The sequence below is a fragment of the Pelophylax lessonae genome, assembly GCF_965119305.1.
Source record: "Pelophylax lessonae genome assembly, chromosome: 10".
NCBI lineage: Eukaryota > Metazoa > Chordata > Amphibia > Anura > Ranidae > Pelophylax > Pelophylax lessonae.
Window position 1 is genome coordinate 146,002,154 of NC_138777.1, and position 19,282 is coordinate 146,021,435.

The 19,282-nt window shown below is 42.4% G+C and overlaps 1 protein-coding gene across 2 annotated transcripts in view; it reads right to left on the minus strand.

Moving 5' to 3' along the window:
- Nucleotides 1-19,282, minus strand: part of SIPA1 (signal-induced proliferation-associated 1) — a 148,967-nt gene that overhangs the window by 46,923 nt on the left and 82,762 nt on the right. Inside the window, exons 11-12 of one of the 2 annotated variants that reach the window (XM_082270219.1) lie at nt 13,135-13,233; nt 5,060-5,120 (exon numbers count right to left, since the gene is read on the minus strand). In XM_082270219.1, the coding sequence (XP_082126345.1) occupies nt 5,060-5,120; nt 13,135-13,233 (160 nt within the window). The remainder of the gene's footprint in view (nt 1-5,059; nt 5,121-13,134; nt 13,234-19,282) is intronic. The other variant, XM_082270220.1, reaches the window with a different exon arrangement.

The window sequence follows — 19,282 nt, forward strand, 5'->3', positions numbered from 1 at the left end:
TAGCCAAAGGGAAGACAGTCGGTCTTCTGCCACAGCAGCATGGTGGTGTATCTAAAGGGGAGACAGTCGGTCTCCCCCTCCAACAACCCGTCTCCAACCAGGCTACTTCTGTGGTAGCGCTGGCACCAGGGCAGAGTACCGCTGGTCTCTGCCCACTCAGCAACCCACCAAGGCAGTCTGCCAGTCTCCCACACAGCCAAGGTGAGGCACCTGGACATGGACAAAATTCTCCTCTACCCAGGTGTAGTGACCATTTATTGTGGGTGGGCTGTACTGTGTTTTCTGCTTTGTGGGTGGGCTGCTGGACTAACGAGGGCACTGACCGGGAGGAGGTCAGGTACCCTGTTAGTCTTTTTGGAAAGGGGGAGAGATGTGACGAGACCAATCTTGCCCCATTGCATTGGAGGAGCCTGGTTGCCCGCCTGCTGCCTTTGGACTATGGACCAGACTTTAAAAGACTTTGTTCCCCTATGTTTTAGCTGCTACACTCCAAATTCCTTTAAAGAGGTTGTCACTATATCTGCAAATTCAATGTGTATTAGCTGCAGATGGAGGGGGGGGATTGTTTCCAGCAGCCCCCTCCTAAAGAATGTCTACTGATTAACTCAGTGCTTTTGTCTAAAATAGGACAGTATGTTAATAGAGTCTGAAACTATTGATAAGCATGTTAATGAGCTCACCTGGCTGTAATTACACAGTCATTGTTCATGTGGTATTCTCAAAGTATATATAAGTGTGTGTTTCTTGCAATAAAAGAGAAGAGAGTTACTCTCGATCAAACCTCACTACAGAGCCTTGTCTCGTACTTGGGGGGGGAATTATTGATGTGCTTCATGTATAGCGCATTGGAGTGGTCGATAGCTGTCCGGGTGTTCGGGAGTGGATTATCCTAGACGACTGTAACCCCTTTCATACTTTGGGGTGTCGTAACATGGACCCTAAGGTGTGTATACTGGGCTATTTAGAAAAGGAAAGCTATTCAATGGAAGTAAAAATACCTATTAATAGGTTGTTATTTATAGCCCGAATAAAATGATAGCTCTAAAGTGGGTGTCTTCTGGTGCACCCACATATGAGGAATGGGGAATACAAGTTAATGATGCCTTACTAAACGAAAGACAGTTATATTAGAGTAGGGGTTTGTTGGATAGATAAATTCCAAAAAATGTGGGAACCATGGATAGTAGCACCTGGCTTAGCTCCCGGCTTAGCTCCCTTTTCTATAATACCCGACGGTACCATAAGCGTGGATAGATTATCCTTCAGCTATGGGGGGATTAAGGAATGAAAACTATACCCCAAATAGGTCTTAAACATCTAGGGGAGATATTTGCTTTGTAGGAGGGTAGGAATGAAGGTGTAAGAATATAAATTGATGTAATATACAGTTGTATGATGAAGATAAAGTGAAAATAGAGAAATAGGAAGAAATAATGAAATGTTGCTATGGAGCGATAATATGCTGGGGAATAAAACTTTATTTTTTTTTTTTTGGTAGTGTTGTTTGTTTTTACAGGTTGTAATAGGAAAATTTTGAGTTAATAAGGAAGAGAATTGAAATTAAATTAAATGGGAAAATGTATCGAGCCTGGCTATGCCCAAGAGGCTCTGTTTTTTTTTCTCTCTCAATAAAAAAGAATGAAATAAAAATAAAAATTAGGGGTAGGAATGCAAAGGCACACAGTTTTTTAGTTAGAGGGATAAGCACCATGGTAATCTTTTCAATTGCAGGGATCAAGTGGTCCTATAAGGAGCATAAAGGAGCAGTGCCAAGTTGCATAGGATACTCTCCATTTTTTTCAACCTCCACAGGTTAATTTCGGTTTGATCGACCTAAATGGTGTAGGTACCACAATGTCTGGCACATGACAGGAGAGGAAGAGACTGGTCTGTTCCCTCCAAAGGTTGTTATAGGGGGTTTGAGGTAGGGCAGGGGCTGCAAATGATCAGTACAGTGTAAATGGCCAAGGATCCCTAAATATAAAGCCTGGGTTCCTTGTGAGGCAAGGCGATATTATAGCCAATCGCGAATGGAACTGGTTAATTCTGATATGTCAGATTTTTATATTGATATCTCTGGAGAATAAGTGTATGTGCCAATTCTGATAATTTCTTTTGTCTATGACTAAAAAGGGGATATTAGTTAGATAAAGAAAGGCAAGAGGAGGTTAATGATTTAGTTGGGAAGGTGAAAACAATCGGGGCTCTGGACACTTATGCAGTGTCTTTATTATCAACTCACTTTCACCTTTGTAAGAAATAAGTTAAGGCGATAGGAGAGGGCAAGTATGCGTAAATATTTAACATCACAAGGGAAGTAGTACAAGCTAAGCTTCCAGGAAGCAGCACAGAGAAAGTGCATAAGGGGATATTGGAATATAATAAGGGTTTTGTTGTATTGTTTATTGCAAATGTGGAAAAGAAAGATACCTGATAAGGTATTTGGATGTGATCATTGATCCAGAGTTGTTTTACAGGAAAACGGTTTGTCGGATTATGATAGGACCTTTGGGCTTAAAATGGTAGTGAGCAAGGGAAGGCTTTGTTTTCGCCACAAGGACCTTGACTTTGATCAAGGCTGCTTCAGAGTAAAGGTCATTCAAATGAGAGGCAATTTAGCAGACCTGTAAGGAGGCAGTTACTCTCAGCTTACAAGTCAAGAGGGCTCTGGTGGGCTCACAATGAAAAGCATTGAAGCAAAGGTTTGCAAGCAAAGTTCAAGAACACATTCATTACTTGTTGAGGTGTACAGCATAGAGGGTGTCAGCAATTGGTAAGAAGAAGCATGTTTTTGCCAATGGCAAAAGGAATGATGCCCAGAAAGGGATACAGACTGGTCCTGTGGCTACAAAACCATCCAAATAAGGGGGAATTTTAATTCGACACTAGTAGTTTTTTTTTTCGTTCAGTCCAGCAGGAGCTGACAGCTCCCGAGGCACCGCTTTACTAACCATGCGATGTTAGTATAGAGATCTCCTCTGCATTGCGATTGTGTTCTGACAAGGGGACGCCCCCCCTGCCAGAACGCTCCGGTCAATGCTCTCATCTGATTGGGATCCGATTGGTAGAAATTTTTCTGTCATGCCCCATCGACCAATATTTGGCCTGTGTGTACTAGACTTAAGTCAGAGGAAGTGGTGAGACTGCTCAAGCATCTCTTTATTGAGATGTATGCAAGTAAACATTTCATGCAAAGCTAAGCATGTCGTGGGTCTTGTTAACTCCATAGAAGATGCTTTGTCTAGGTGTAGATAGGATACAATTTTCAAACTAGCTCCCTATGCAGAGACATGACTTAAAATATATATTATATTTAGCAGCTTGTGATCCCGTCCTAGAGGAACTGGTTGTGTAGTCATTGGCCATGAAAACCTGAATAGCTTACAAGAGTGAGTGGTCGAAGCGGCTCATGTTTGTTTGGAGGATCCATCTGGAATCAACTTGTGAGTAAGGCCCTATTGCACTACTTTGGGACCCTAAAGTGAGACAGGGTTTCAAAAGGTATAACTATTGACCCGCAACAAAAAGAGAGGCTCTGCTTTGCATGGTTTTGCATTATAGCAAAGTATTCATATCACCAAAAGAGATTGCCTTTGCAAGCAGATTCTGTACCCTCTCAGGGCTGCATATGGATCAAAGCTCTGACTGTGATGTGGAGTTCAACTATTGCTGGCAAGAAAAGAAGAGAGCATGAGATAACACATCAAGCACCGTGGGCTTTAGCCAAAGGTGGTGCATGTAACTGTCCGCTTATCACTTTAAATCTTTGTTCAGCACTTACTGCCAGGTGGAACCTTTCTGCCTTCCTTTTGGTTCCCTGAGGAATGTTTAATCAGCAGAACCACTAGACCACTCCTCCTACTCCTCCTTCTCTAGCTCTGAGGTAAACTTTCTTGTGACTCAGATTTCATACAGAGCATGTCAGCAGCATTTAATGGAAAGGCGATTGCTAAAGAGAGGATTTCTAAGGTTTAAAGTTTGCACCCCTTGGCAAGTGGAGCAAGGTATGCAGTAAGAGTGCATTATATATAGAAGTATATGTTGTTAGATATAAATTGTGTCCATGCTGTTAGTTTAAATATGGTATAGATAATCCAAAGCATCCTGCATGTGGCCATGTTTCCTTAGATGTTTAATGTCATTTAGATATGTGTGCAGACAACTGTAATCCACCTTGTAACTTCACATTCATAATTAACCTTGTAACCCCCTTTTTGGTGATCACTGTAAACAAATGTATTGTATGTCGTTTTACAGTTTTCACGGTGCTATGGTGCTTATGCTTATGGTTTACGGTGCTCAAGAGATTAACGTTCAACCCTCCTGCACACCTTTGATGCAAAAGAATAAAAGTACTGCACCCGTCAGAAGCTCTCCTCTCGTTATTTATTCGATGCCAAAGGGGCCGCTACAGTGCATCTCAATCTCTTCTCTGGGGGCTTAGCTGAAGGATCTTATTGAAAAGTAATTTTTTTTTACAATCTTTTTTAATCATAGCAGTGTGCAGTTAGGTTAAATTTCTTCATGGTATGTACATCTAGACATGTTAATAGCTGTTACACCCAAAACGTTAGAAAATGTTTTTTATTTAGGTATGACACAATTTAGCCAGCATATATTTGAAAGCTTAATTGTATAATCCATAGAAAACCATATTTCCAGGTAAATCTTGTATATTGTTCTTGTAACCTGTGCATGTGTGTGCACACATCACAGACGCATAGTAAATACATTAAAAAAGAAAAAAAAAAAACATTTAGTTGTTTGTGCTTAATTGATATGTCGGTGTATGCTTATATCTATTAGTACATGCATTGCCTCAAAAAAGCATGCAAATCAAAAAGTCAAAGAAAGCTGTGAGTTGAAAACCTTTATTTGCATACTTGTTATGGGTTAGTTATTCAGATAATCAATGAAAATAGCTGGAATGGCAGCCAATAAACCAGCATTTTAAGAGGAAGAGGTCAGCAATTACAGCCTCCATATTTCTCTCAGGAAGGTGTACTTTAAACATGTCAAAACTATAATCCTCCTGTGACATACAGTATTTTTTTCTTACCCAGATGCGGTTGCCACAGAGCTGGGAGGTCCAAGATCATTTTTGATTGCTTGAACCTGTTCTGTAAAAACACAAATCAGATACAAACATATCACACTAAATATCTTGCTGGCACTGATACAAGGTAAAAAATATTTTCTTAAATATAGCCTTTTGCATATTTTATGATTAAAACCTAATCTAATAAAATGTATTTATTAAACTTAACCAAATGTGAACAGGCTGTAAAATAAAATATTTGTAATATTTTCCAGGTAAAATACTTTTTTTTTTATTTTTTGCAGCAGACCTTAGCAACCACTCATTAGTCATGTTTCAGTGGTTTGGTTTCAACAAACAGAAATCTGATATGTCAGTAATAATCACTTTATTTTGGTAAATAGTCATTACTCTTTGTACAAATTGACTTCTAGAATCTAAATATACCAGGCAGCAGAGTCAAGTTGTGTGGTACAGACATTAACAGTCTGATTGTGTATGTAACAAAAAAGACTGTAACAGAATAAAAAAATGTGACAGGCTGGAATATTGCATGTTGTCCCTTACTAGTATACAGAGTTAAGACAACAGCGTGTCACACTTTGTGAGGACTTACATGCACTGTCCAGTCAAAGTGAAAAAAGATATGACTGTCCAATTGTGCCCAATGTACAGGTTCTTTTTGAGGTCTAGAATGCAAACTCCATAGGGATAACTTATCATTCTTTTAATACTAAACATAAAAAGTCCACTGTGCTATGGAAACACTCAAGCAAAACTATTTTTTTAAGGTGAACTCCAGACAAAAAAAAAAACACATTTGAAATACATATATGGTGGCTGTTTTACTTGACAAAAGATCTATATTTCTCTTCATCCAGTGCTGAGATTTACACAGCTTTACCAGACAGCAAAGCAAACCTGTTGACCTGAAATTTTGCTGCTGCAGCGATTCAGCACAGTTAGGTCAGACACCTGCCCCCAGCCTGTGATTGGACAATGAAATAGAAGCAGCAGTCATCCCTCTCCCCGCTCCCTTCTCTTAGAATGTCCCTTGTCAGCACAAGTGCCCTGCAACATACCAGGTAGGCTCTGAATGCTGCCCCTCCCTTCCCATGTTTGAGCTCTGAGGTACAGGGGATTATAAGAGGCTGAGAGAAATTTACTAGGTAAACAGTCTATACTCTTTCAGGGCTCATTCATACTTGTCTGTTTTTCTCAGATACATTTTTGTCTTTGTGATTGTGCATTCATACGCATTTATACAAATCCATGTACAAAATATTCACTGACTTGCATTTCATAGGCAAGCAAAAATAGACAAGTGTATATTGTTTCGAAGTAAATCTATCCATTAGGTAATGGTGCACACACTGGGCCTGATGCATCAAGAAAGTGCAGTTTAATGAGATAAAATCACATTTAGAACCTGTGTTGACAGGCTTTTGTTCATGTTCAGTGGGTTTTTCATGCACATACAAGTTTGCGGGAATGGAAAACCCACTTTAGGTAGATCAAATGCAGGTTAGAATCAGATCATCTGTAGGTCAAATGTATTTGTCTCAATTCTGAATAATCTAAAAAGTATCTCAAACTGTTATTACTGTAAACTGGTGTCATTGACACAAGCCCAAAGCCTGTTGACATAGGTCCTTATATCTCCTTTCTTAAAGCGGAGTTCCACCCTGAATTTTTTTTTTCACTGTCCGCTTGCTCTAAATTACCTGTAAAACAATTGGATAATTACATTTTTTTTATTCACTTACCTTGTTTTTAAAGAAAATATACTTACCTTACTTCTTCTTCCTCCCTCTGCGGCCACGGCCCGCCATCACTTCCTGCTTGCGTTGACTCCTGGGAGATGAACGTCATCGCTCCTAGGAGTCAATGCGCCTGCACCGGCCCCGCTCGTCTGTTCCGGCGCAAGTGCGTCATTCCCTGCTAAACAGCTTCTGGGCATGCCCAGAAGCTGTGCAGGGATGACGCACCTGCGCCGGAACTGACAAGCGAGGCCAGTGCAGGGCATTCTGGGACCGAAGAGGACCCCAAAGAGGACGCCCTAGCTTCAGCTGCCCACACCTGAGATGGCAGCCCTGGACGAGAAATTTTCAAGGTAAGTATTTCTTCTAAAAGGTAAGCGCAACCTGAAGTGGTTAACTTCTTATTATATGGTTTTGGTAAATCTAAAGGAAAGCAGAACAAGAAAATTGTATAGTGTATAGCAAGCCTTAGTCCACTGGCTGATTAAAAAAAAAAAAAAGTAATCTATTGCCGGTGTTCTGTCATAATAGGGGACCCGTCAGTTTAGGCAATGAAAGTGACTTTCCGTCAGCTAAATACTTACTGTGCCTGTAATCTGACAGAACACCTACAGTCATAGGGCGCCAGAGGACATCTTACTACATCCAGCTACGTCTTAAATTTCACAGTCATTTAACAAATAAAGTGAGCGTATATAAATCAATATAGTATATTGAGATCTTTCATGCTGTTTTCATGTTACATATTCATAGCATAAAGGTTTAAAGCTAACCAGTGCGGGGTGTACCAAGATGGCCCCCACCACCTTCCTACTGCTGGCGTCCAGCTTCTTCTAAAATGTAACATTCAAAACAGCATCATAGATGCCAATATATTATATTTCCTGGCATATCATGGCAGCGTACAATGGGGTAGCGGCTTCACCCCCACAACATGATAGGGCTGGTTAACTATAAATCAAAGACAGACCGGCTCGCAGCATTCTCCTTTTTGTCCTCACCTGATCAGGACTGGAGTCATGAGGTATCCCTTACCGTTTGTCACCCCAGCCAGGTTTAGCCTCTACTGGATGGAAGTCCTTCCTGTACAGTCTCTAAATGAGCTATATGGTTGGAGCCCCATTCTGGCAGAGCAGGCCTGTCAAAGAAAGCTTTAAACGTATGTGACAGCGTTTGACGTAGCTTTGACGTATGTGACAGCGTTTCCCCTTTGCTTTCTATATGCTTTTCACCTCTTTTCTTTTTTTTGTGGGCGTTTGCTGTTTCCAAGGTGGCTGCAGCAGTGCAAGTATACTCTGAGCATAAAAGGCAGGAAGTGATGCGAGCCTGTGGCCTGTTTCCTGGCTAGCCCTTTATATCATCATTGTTTTCCCTTTTTATAGCATTCACCTGAGCTTTTCCTATCTCCTTCTCAGTGTTGCTCTGGGATTCCTGTGCTCTTTATGGCATTCACCTAGGCTTTCTTTTTCTCGTTCTCAGTGTTGCTCTAGGATCACTGTGCTGTTTATGGTATTTCACCTTGGCTCTTCCTATCCCCTTCTCAACGCTTGCTCTGGGATCACTGTGTCATGCTGTTTTTAATTTTGGTCTGCTGCTTTGCTCCGTTTCTATGGGGAACACTGCCCAGTCAGACCACCCATTGCTTTTAAGGGATAGGGATTAGGTAAGTAGTGAAGATTGAGAAAAAGAGAGCCAATATCTACAGCCCTGTAAGGACCTCAAGATGAAGGAAGCCCTCTAAAAGTCAAGACAAGTCACCATCTAAGAGCAGACATCCAGGCAATGTTGATCAAGGTCATCATCTTGCCACTTATTATCATTGCTCCCTGTTTACAAACATCACAGAATACCAGCCCTAAGACCCCATTCACATAGGGGCGACGCTACTTGCTGGGGCGACCTGTGAAGTCGCGGTGCACAGCGTGCACCGCAACCTCGGCGCGACATGCACGGACTTCATATCATTGAAGTCAATGCAGGTCGCCCCCAGGTCGCCCCAAAGTAGTACAGGACCCTTTTTCTAAGTCGGAGCGACTTGTGTCGCTCCTATTAGAACGGGTCCTGTGCTAATCTATGGCAGGCGACCAAGTCGCCTGACAAGTCGCGCTAGTGTGAACCGGGTCTTATAGTTGCTGCATTTGTGGTGGAAAGTCATTGCCTGCCAAGCTAATATGTCAAGTCCTGCCTGGAACAAGCAGGATACAGCCCTGCAAGGACCTAAAGATGGAGGGAGCTTTCTTAAAGCCAGAACATTTACCATTTAGGTGCAGGCATCCAGGCAATGTCGATCAAGGTCATCATCTTGCCCTTCATTATTATTGTTTCCCGTCTACAAACTCCACAGGTTACCAGCCCTAATGGTTGCAGCGTTTGTGGTGGAAAGTCATTGCCTGACAAGCTAGTATGTCAAGTCCTCTTGGAGGAAGCGAAAACTGACAAAGAAGGGGATGTCTGAAAAGTAGCCGCCTTGATTAAAGAATCGGCCAAGGAGTTGATACATGAAGCCTAGCACTTCCAACCAGAGCCAGTAGGTGGTGTCCAAACTGGAAAGCTTGTCGGAAGAAGAAGGCATTAAAGGGTGGCCACAAGCTTTGACGATTGCCCAATGACCTTTTGCAAGGGCAGTTAAGAACACAATTGCCTGGAGTGAAGTGGAGGAAACTCTCCACAATGTTAGAAAGTACTAATTTATCTTCACTGAACAACTGGAGGAGTTAATCCAGGAAGAATAGAAGGGGTCAGAGAAAAAGGCCTGTATAAACAGGTTGTCAAAACTGTATCCCCAGAAAAAGCTAAAGGTCAACCTGCTGCGGTCTCCTCCCATAGTGGATGCATCAATAATACAGCTGGAAAAACACGTCACCTTGCGGTTGTGTTCAAGAAGGCTCTAGTCCGAAATTAGACCCAGCTCTGAAGTGCTCCTTTATACTGTAGCATCTGCAGATGCCTGCAGACCAGAAATAACCAGTCCATGGGCTGAGTGAGTCTAATGGAAGTGGTTTTATAATTATCAACCAGCTGCTGCACCTGTATGACTCTGAGGAAAGTGGCAGGGTCTGCATCACTTTAGACGTGATTTCCTATTGGGAGTATCTTACCAAAAATTCAATTTTCTGTTGCAGTAGATGCCAGAAATCTGACTTGTATCTTCCTGCAGACTTCTGGGAAAATCAGTGAGCTAATCACTCAAGCAGGAAATTATGTTTCAGGGGGACAGAATGTGTACAGAACACCTCCAAATAGCCATATTGCCATGCATTTTACAGAAAATTACAGCCCTGCAGATTGAAAATGAAAGTGGAGTTACCCTTTAAAGAAGTCCTTCTAGGGGCCGTGAAGAGAGACAAGGTGGTAACAGCTTTGTAACAGCTGAAATTGGCAGGAGACTCTGTGGTGGATGTGTCAGTAGACGTCCATTGATGTATTTCAACTGTTCCCTGCGTTCACGACAAGGGGGGCATTATGGCTGAAGCCATGGTCAGCGGATCCCGCCTTAAAAATAAAACTGGTGCATAATACCAGACAACGGATCCAATCTATTTGAGAGTAGACAGGATACAGCCATATCAAGGGTGATCACTAGCAGGTCAGGGTGAATATCATGTGACAAAAATACTGAAAAATCAGAAAAGGTCAAGCATTCAGGCGGCAACTCCCAAGTAGATACAAGGAGGCAAACTCCTACGGACCTTGAAAAAAGATTATTAAAGGAACTGGAGAAGTACCCAATCTTCATTGTTGAAGCCTTAAAAATCTAAGGCACTTGTCTTAGAAGACCAGCGGAAGTCCGTTTTAAGGGTGCACTCATCCAAGGGGAGCATGTGTATAGCTTTGCAAACACACCTTGATGGAAAATCTTCAGGATCAGTGGGCCACATCCGCTATATTGGTGTTACATTGGTGGAAGTTTAAGGGATGTCCGCCTTCCGATCTCTTCCAGCCAGCCAGGCTACCAGATTCTATGGAAAAGTGTAAAATTCTGGTCCAGTTTGTAGCTGGATTAAATGAAAAATTAGCAATTGTGAAGGCTCCAAGTGCCCAGAGGAGATGAGGATTAGATTCGCCTCTGTTCTTAGCAAAAAAAAGAAAAAAAAAACAGGTAATCTGTGCCCAGTGCTTAACTTGAAAAAACTCAACTAGCAAGAAAGTTGGAGTTGTATAAGATAGGGAACCTCCAATCAATTCTATTATTGATAAATCTGGGAGACTGGATGCTCTGTACGTTTATCAGACACCTACTTACTTGTCAAAACCATCCTTAATTCCTCTACCAGTTTTAGTGCTTCCCCCTTGGTGTGTACACCTCTCCCAGGGCCTTCACAAAGGTCTTACTGTCTGCAATAGCGATGGGAAAAAATTCAGTAGAACTTCCACAAGGGAAGTCAAAGGTGATTTGGAAGCGAAGTCTCTTCCAGCAGAATAGTGCCTGAGTATCCTTGGTTCTTTTTAACTAACGAATTGTTTTTGAATCAAACGTTATCATATCAGACCCCAGCCAGAAAGGTTGGGGGAAGCATTTCAAAGAGCAGGCTGCTCAAGGTCATGGGATGTTAAGCTGATGAGGCAAAGTATGTTCTCAAACTGATCGAAGTTTTCAAAGTCCTTCTGTCATTCATTCCTTTTATGAGTGAAGCAAGAGTTGTACTGTGCCTATACAGCAATGGAACGGTAGAATTCTTAGGTTGTCAGTGGAACTTCTTGTATCAATAATTGCAATTATACCATTTTGACTTATGAGGCTTTAGTGTCTCTCTCCTACAGTTGAGCACTGAGTCACCACTGCCTCTGCCAGTTATGATGGATCTGCTCTCTCATGGCCAGTTTTGTCATACAGCTTCAAGAGACTACTTTTGATGGCATGGAAGTTGAAAGACAGAGGCTACCAAGTTACGGGGGCTCAGTGCAGGTAGTGGCTACCTTGCGTCAAGCCAGAGAGGTCTCCATGAATAATACTTACCAGAGAATGTGGGTAAATTATGCAGATCTCACACAGCAAAAGCCTGGAGTCCCTTATCACCTAAACCAGCCAAGGTTCTGCAGTTCTTACAACTGGGACTGAACAGGGGCCTAGATTCAAACATGATTAAAAGTTCAGCCTTGTCTGCACTTACAGGGGTTTAGGGATTCCTTAACCCTTTAGTGATGCAATTCTTAAAAGACTTGCATGAAGGTATAGACCTGCCTGGAAACCATTGTTCCCTATGTTGGACTTGCTTATGTTCCTCAGCTCTATCAAGGCCTCATTTCTATCCTACAGAATTGACTACACTATGCAATCTAACCCTGAAGACCATATTTTTGGTTGCTACAACCTCTGTGAAAAGGATGTCAGAGCTGCAGGCTTTGTACTCAAGGAGCCTCACCTAACATTCTACCCAGACTGAACAGTCCTAAAACCCCAGAGAGCTTTTTATCCATGGGGTATCTTTCTCCTTCCACTGTAACTCGGAAATCAATTTACCATCTTTCATGGTTAAGTTAGAGAACAACATCTCCTGGATGTTGATCTAACTCTGATGACCTGCTTGGCAGCTACCTTTTCATTCAGGAAAGCTGAAATCTGTGCTTGGTTCCAGCATGGATTAAGGCAGGGTCAGTCAGCATCAACACATAGTTATCGCCTAGAATGTTAAGACAATTTAAAGAACCTACTCTTCACAAGACCCTCCTGTTCTGAAGGACTTAAGAGCACATTCAACTAGGGCAGTGCCAGCTCTATGGACAGAGATGTGCCGAGTGTCTAATTTTTCTTGCACCCTCCCGTATGGTGAGTTAGTTCCCATCGTATGCTGTCATGATGCGCCAGGAAAACAGAAAATTGTATACGCTCCTTTCCGTAATTTTCCTTTCCTGATACATCTTCATGGCAGCATACAGATTCCCACCCAAATGGTGAGAGTTACAGAGAATGCTGCGAGCCGGGTCTGTCTTTGATTCATAGATAACCAGTCCTATCAGGTTGTGGGGGCGGAGCCACAACCCCATTGTATGCTGCCATGAAGATGCACCAGGAAAGACAAATTACAGAAAGGTGCGTATACAATTTTCTGTTTTAAATCCGCTCAGTTTTTTGCTGAAATGACAGTGCAATTCAAGACGTAGCTGGGTGTAGTAACATGCCTGCTGCTGCCTTCTGGCTACAGCTGTTCTGTCAGATTAGCAAACCTGCTACACATGCGCAGAAGTATTCAGTTGACGGGACGTCACTTCTGTTACCTAATCTGATGGGTCGCCTATTCTGATGGAACACCAGCTTTAGAAAATGTTTATCAGTTAATCGGAATTGTTGTCAAATACTACAAACCAAACTTCACCAACATTTCTGGCAAAGGATACCTTCTTTAGACATGGCTTCCAGAATACTGTTGCAGGCCAGAGTAAGATCAGAGATGCTCTTCCATTCATCTTCAAGAGACTGTGGAGCTGGTGAAGATGCTGAAAATGAAAAAAGTCAGAAAAGGAGATTCTGGAATACCAGTTTAATGTAGCTCATTAATGTAGATCTAAACCTAAACACAAGAATCTTATATAAGCTTTGCCATGCAAGTTCTAAATGATTTTTAATGATTTTTAATTCTGTAGCTTTTTTTTAAAGAATAGCTGATGATCCTGCCATAAGGCCCTGTTCAACACTGAGCGATTTTCTGCTAGAAGCTTGTAGCTCTTAAACTCTCAACAAGCCTAATCCCATTCATTTCAATGGCCCCTGTTGGCATATAAGCGTTCTGTCGCCTGAAGAAAAACGCCTGTCGCTCAAAAAAGTACATGAAATTCTTTTTCGCAGATTACAAAGATTTTCTGCTTAAATATCAGCTCTCCACCCCTAATTAGACACCTACACAATGGAAAAATTTGATTCGTTTTCCTTAAATTTCATTTTGTTTATTAATTTCCTAACGAATTCCAAATTTTCGAAATTATTTGAATTCTGCTCTGTCGAAAAATGATTGACCGATTCAAATAAAGGGCTTGTCAAAAACTATTGTTGTGTCTTTATTCACTTTTTACACTTTCTGGTGAATGGCTAGGGATACTATGTACCCCGTACTCATTCACATAGGGGGGGGGGTGGCAGAATCTGGGGCTCCCTTGATAAAGGGGGCTTCCAGATTCTGATAAGCCCCCCATCCGCAGACCCCCAGAACCACAGCCCAGGGTTGTCGGGAAGAGGCCCTTGTCCTCATAAACATGGAGGCAAGGTGCTTTGGGGTGGGGAGCAGAGCCCCCTTGCCCCAAAGCACCCCCATGTTGAGGGCAGGTGGCCTGGTATGGTTTAGGAGGGGAGAGCGCTTGCTCAAAGGGACTGGTATGGGTAGCAATAGCTATTATTATTTATTGCATATGTGCTGCATTTAATGTTATTGTTTAGGTGCACCCATCTCATATGGTTATTTTGTATTTTATGGATTTTTCTCACTATTAGCACACCCAGCAATTTAGAGTGTTTAAAAATTATCTAATTATACACTATTAGCACTTTTAGGATTATTTACAGTACAGTAACCCATCCTTTTGGTATTGCAATTTTTGCACTGGATAAGCATCTTTATCTGGCCTCAATTATACTCACAGCAAGTGCTATAGCTAGCCCCTGTACATGTGGCTATATTCAATTATTGCCCATGAGTGCCACCTATCAGTGCCCATGAGTGCCGCCTATTAGTGCCCTTTAGTGCCATCTACCAGTGCCCTTCAGTTCTGCCCATCAGTGCCATCTGTCAGTGCCCACCAGTGCCGTCTTATCAGTGCTGCCTTATCAGTGCCCATCAGTGCAGCCTATCAGTGCCTATCAGGGCCCATTAGTGCTGCCTCATCAGCGCACATCAAAGGAGAAAAATGACCTGTTTGAAAAATTTTATAACAAACTATAAACCTGTTTTTTTTTTTTAATTTGCAGTCTTTTTTTTTCCAGTCTTTTTTTTTCAGCATAAATTAAAAACCCCAGTAGTGATTAAATACCACCAAATGAAAGCTATATTTGTTTGAAAAAAGTTATAAAAATTTTATTCGGGTACAGTGTTGTATGACCGCGCAATTGTCATTCAAAGCGCGACAGAGCTGAAAGCTGAGAATTGGCCGGGGCAGGAAGGGGGTTTAAGTGCCCAGTAGGTAAATAGTTACTACAAGAAAGGATTTTGCTTGCTTTGGAAACTGCTGCTTGGCATTGCATGCCAATATTAGGCTTATGATCTACCAGAACACTTCTCCACCATTGATTCCCCCAGGTGTACTCCTCCTAGTATGTAAGATGCATGCATATTCCCAAGTACATAACATTACATTTATCAACATTAAACCTCATTTCCACATAGTCATCCAATTAAACAGTGCATTGAGGTTGGCTTTTAAGTTGGAGACATCCTGTAAGGGTGTTATTCTACTGCATAGCTTGGTGTCACCTGCAAAGACTGAAATGGTAATTTTAATCCTAGACCCATTTTTAAATATATTAAAAAGTAAGGGTCCCAACACTGAATGTTGGGGTACACCACTAACAAACCTAGACCATTCACAGTAGAAATTATTAACCACTACTCTCTGAATACAGTCTTTTACTCAGTTTTATATCCATTTACAAACTGATTTTTTGGTTAAACTAACAGGTTTATAGATACTTGGTAAAGACTTTAAACCCTTTTTAACCAGTTCTCGACCAGAAGGATTTGCCCCTTAATGACCAAGTAATTTTTTGCGATTCGGCGTTGTGTTATTTTAACGGACAATTGTGCGGTCGTGCGATGTTGTAGCTAAATAAAATGTCCTTTTTTTCCCCCCCACTAATAGAGCTTTCTTTTGGTGGTATTTGATCACCTGTGCGATTTTTATTTTTTGTGCTATAAACAAAAACAAGCGACAATTCTGAAAAAAAAAAAAACAATATTTTTCACTTTCTGCTATATAACATTCCCAAACAATATTTTTCACTTTCTGCTATATAACATTCCCAAAAAAAAAAAAAGTAAAAATCTACTTTTTTCATCCTTTTAGGACAATTTGTATTCTGCTACATATTTTTGGTAAAAAAAAAAAAATCGCAATAAGCATATTTTGATTGATTTGCGCAAAAGTTAACACGTCTACAAACTAGGGGAAAGATTTATGTCACTTTTATTTATTTATTTATTTTTTGCTAGTTATGGCGGCGATCTGTGATTTTTAGCGGAACTGTGGCGGACAGATTGGACCCCTAACGACATTGTGGCGGACAGATTGGGCCCCTAACTGACATTTTTGGCACTTTTGGAAGGACAAATGACACTAGTACAATAATCAGTGCTAAAAATATGCACTGTTACTGTAATAATGACACTGGCAGGGAAGGGGTTAATCTAGGGGTGATCAAAGCCTAGGGGAGTGTTTACTAACTGTGGGGGGAGGGACTTGTGAAATGATCATAGAAACCTGTGATTTTATATAGAAGGGTCACAAGCGCTCTGTGATCATTTCAGAGAGAACCTTTCCTCCCAGCGGGGAGCGATGGCGGGTGCCCGGCGGCAATCGGTGGCGCCAGTCTCATGCATCAGCATCCCCGCTGCCTAGTGGGGGCGGGAGAGCGCTGCCGCCCCCAGGAGCGCTTCTGCGGCTCGCTGTACAGGTACCGTGATTCGCCCAACTGAGCCAGCCTGCCGCAGTATAAAAATTTAAAAACAATGGCTCAAATTGTTTAGGATCTCAGGGTATGCTGTCTAAATATTTCTGGACCATATCAATTTTGAGCCATAGTGAATTATTTGGGGGCAGTGTCAATACTATCCCCATTACGGACATCAGCTCACCCATGGTCCTTAGTATATACAGAGCTGTAGAAGAGAAGAATAAATTTGCATTCTCTTTGTCCCCAGTCACCCAATGTAGATTATTTTGTAAAGCACCCACATGCTTGGACCTGACCTTTTTAGTATTAATATATTTGAAGAATTTTTGGGGATCTGTTAAATTTTGTATGCAAAAAAAATCGGTAGGGGGAGGCGACCACGAGCGTGGATGACCGCATTCTGGGGAGGCTCTGAAAGGCCCCAGGGTAATCCACCGACATCCGAGCTGATTTAAGCCCTAGAGATCTCAATACACCACTAATCCTGGCCAGAGATAAAGCAGGATGACGCACCGCAGAAAAGACCTGCCGATGCCCCACAAAGGGGATTGCTTTTTCAAGCCTGTAGGCCGTGGACTCCAACAAAATGTTGGTGGCCTGGAGATGCGATCGCTACATGCACAAACACCCAACCCTCCTCAGGGACTCAGTGTAGGGTGCCAGGAAACCAGACCACATGAAAATGCAAGTAAAATAAAGCGAATTTATTTATGCAACAATAATAATCACACAGCAAGCGAGAGGAGCAAAATCAAGAACAGCCGGGGTCAAGTTCAGAAGTGTGTAGTCATCCAAGCTAGGATCAAGTCCTGATACAGGTAGTCATCCAAGCCAAGATAGAGTCCAGAAGCAGGTATTCTGCCAAAGCCGGGTCGTCGTCTGATGCGGGGTCGTCTGCCGATGCGGAATCCAGAGCCAGGAAGGACGTCAACCAAGCCAAGTCATGCACAGAGAAACCACAGAGACCAGAGGACTGCTAGCAGTAATGCATCTTGGAGCACAAATGCAAGGGCAAGGTCTGAAAGCCATCAGGTGATATATATAGTCAGGTGTGCAACATCATCACTGAGCGACACCCAGGCAGCAGACAAGTGATGATGCAAACAGAGATTATAAGAACCAGCAGTCTGCACATGTCCAAGATGGCTGCCAACAGGAAGGCAAGGTAAGACCTTGACACTCAGTGGGGCTCATTAACAACATCGAGTGAGCCCCTCGGGCAGTGGGGGTTCTTCTGGGTGCTTCTCCCCTTCCACCAGAAGCCCAGTGAAGTCCAAGCCGTGCATGTTCTCCCCACCAGGGCCTTCCTAGGAACTCAGCATGGAGGTGAGTTCTGCATGCCAGTTACAGGCCCCAACCATGGCCCCCAATGCAGACCCCTTCACAAACCTCCCCACACAGGGGCAGCCTGTCTCTGACACTACCCTTAAAGAGATGCTCCTCTCCTTAAGATCCTCACTGCAGTCTGACATTCTGGCATGTGTCCATCAATGCAAGGCTGAACTAGATGAGTTAGGAGACAGAGTGGATAGAATGGAAACCTCACTGAGAGAATACATGTTGGCCTTTAACACTAAGGTGGATGCTCATGCTGCTCCTTATGATGAAATTGTACGGTTGAAAGATAAAGTGGCTGACCTGGAGGATAAGTCCAGGAGCAAAAACATCCAAAATACATGGCATTCCTTAGACCATTTCAGCCTCTCAACTCCCACAATATGTGCAAGAGTTATTCTCTACACTGGTTCCAACTCTGTCAAGCCTTGATCTCTCTTTTGATAGAATTCATAGATTGCCTAAACCCTTGTTCATCTCAGCGGATGCTCCCAGAGATGTCCTACTACGAGTACACTTCTACCAGGCAAAAGAGAGAATTATGATTGCCTTCCACCAGATCAAACGTCTCCCAGAGCACTACTCTGCCTTACAACTACGACCAAGATCTGTCATGCCATACTCTGCAACGGCCTAGGAACCTGGCCATGGTCACAAAGGCCCTACGCAACCACAATATCCTTTACAAATGGAAACGCAATGCCACTCTCTCCATCAGTCATAACAGAGTATCAACCAAAGTGTCCACACTAGAAGATGGGCTATCTCTCCTCCATGTTTTGGGGATAATACTTGACTCCCCACCACCCTCCTCTCTGCAAGCACACCTGGAACCTTTGGAACAAGATTGGCTAGTGGTATCGTGCAAGGGGTCTTCTAAGAAATCTTCTCCTGGAGGCTTGGGTCACAACCTACAAGTGTCTAACTAACCTTGAGGCCTAGATTTTATTTCCATCCTGTTTGCCCCCTAACCTGAATCCAGCACAGCTCTGCTGTGCGCGACTCTCTTCGGAGGTCACGTTTTTATCTGTTTGTTGATTTAGTCTATCTTGTTCACTTGGCATTCTTTTTTGGTTCTGCAGTACAAGTATAACCAATTGTGAATCCTCACTGTCCTATCCAATACCTATAGTCTTGATCATTCAACCCATCTACTCTCTCCTGTCTCTGGCCTTACTCTTGGCCCTATCCTAAAGTTTCCATCTTTAATGATAAACCTGATATCCATATCTACTATAGTTTCCATCCACCGCCTCCGCCAATGCCTATGCCATTGAAATGTATCTCCCTCAATGTTAAGGGTCTAAATCACTCTGCAAAACTCTTCTCACTATAAAAAGAGGCTTCCAGATCAAAGGCAGACATTGTCTGTGCACAAGACACACACTTTCATAAAGCTGCAACCCTTAAATGCTCTCACAGGGAATACCCTCACATCTTTCTGGCCAGTGCTTCAAAGAAACAAGGAGTTCTGGTTGCCACTGGAAAATCACACGGTGACACAGTGATATGGTATAACAAGTTGATAAATCTTCTAATAATAGATACTAAATA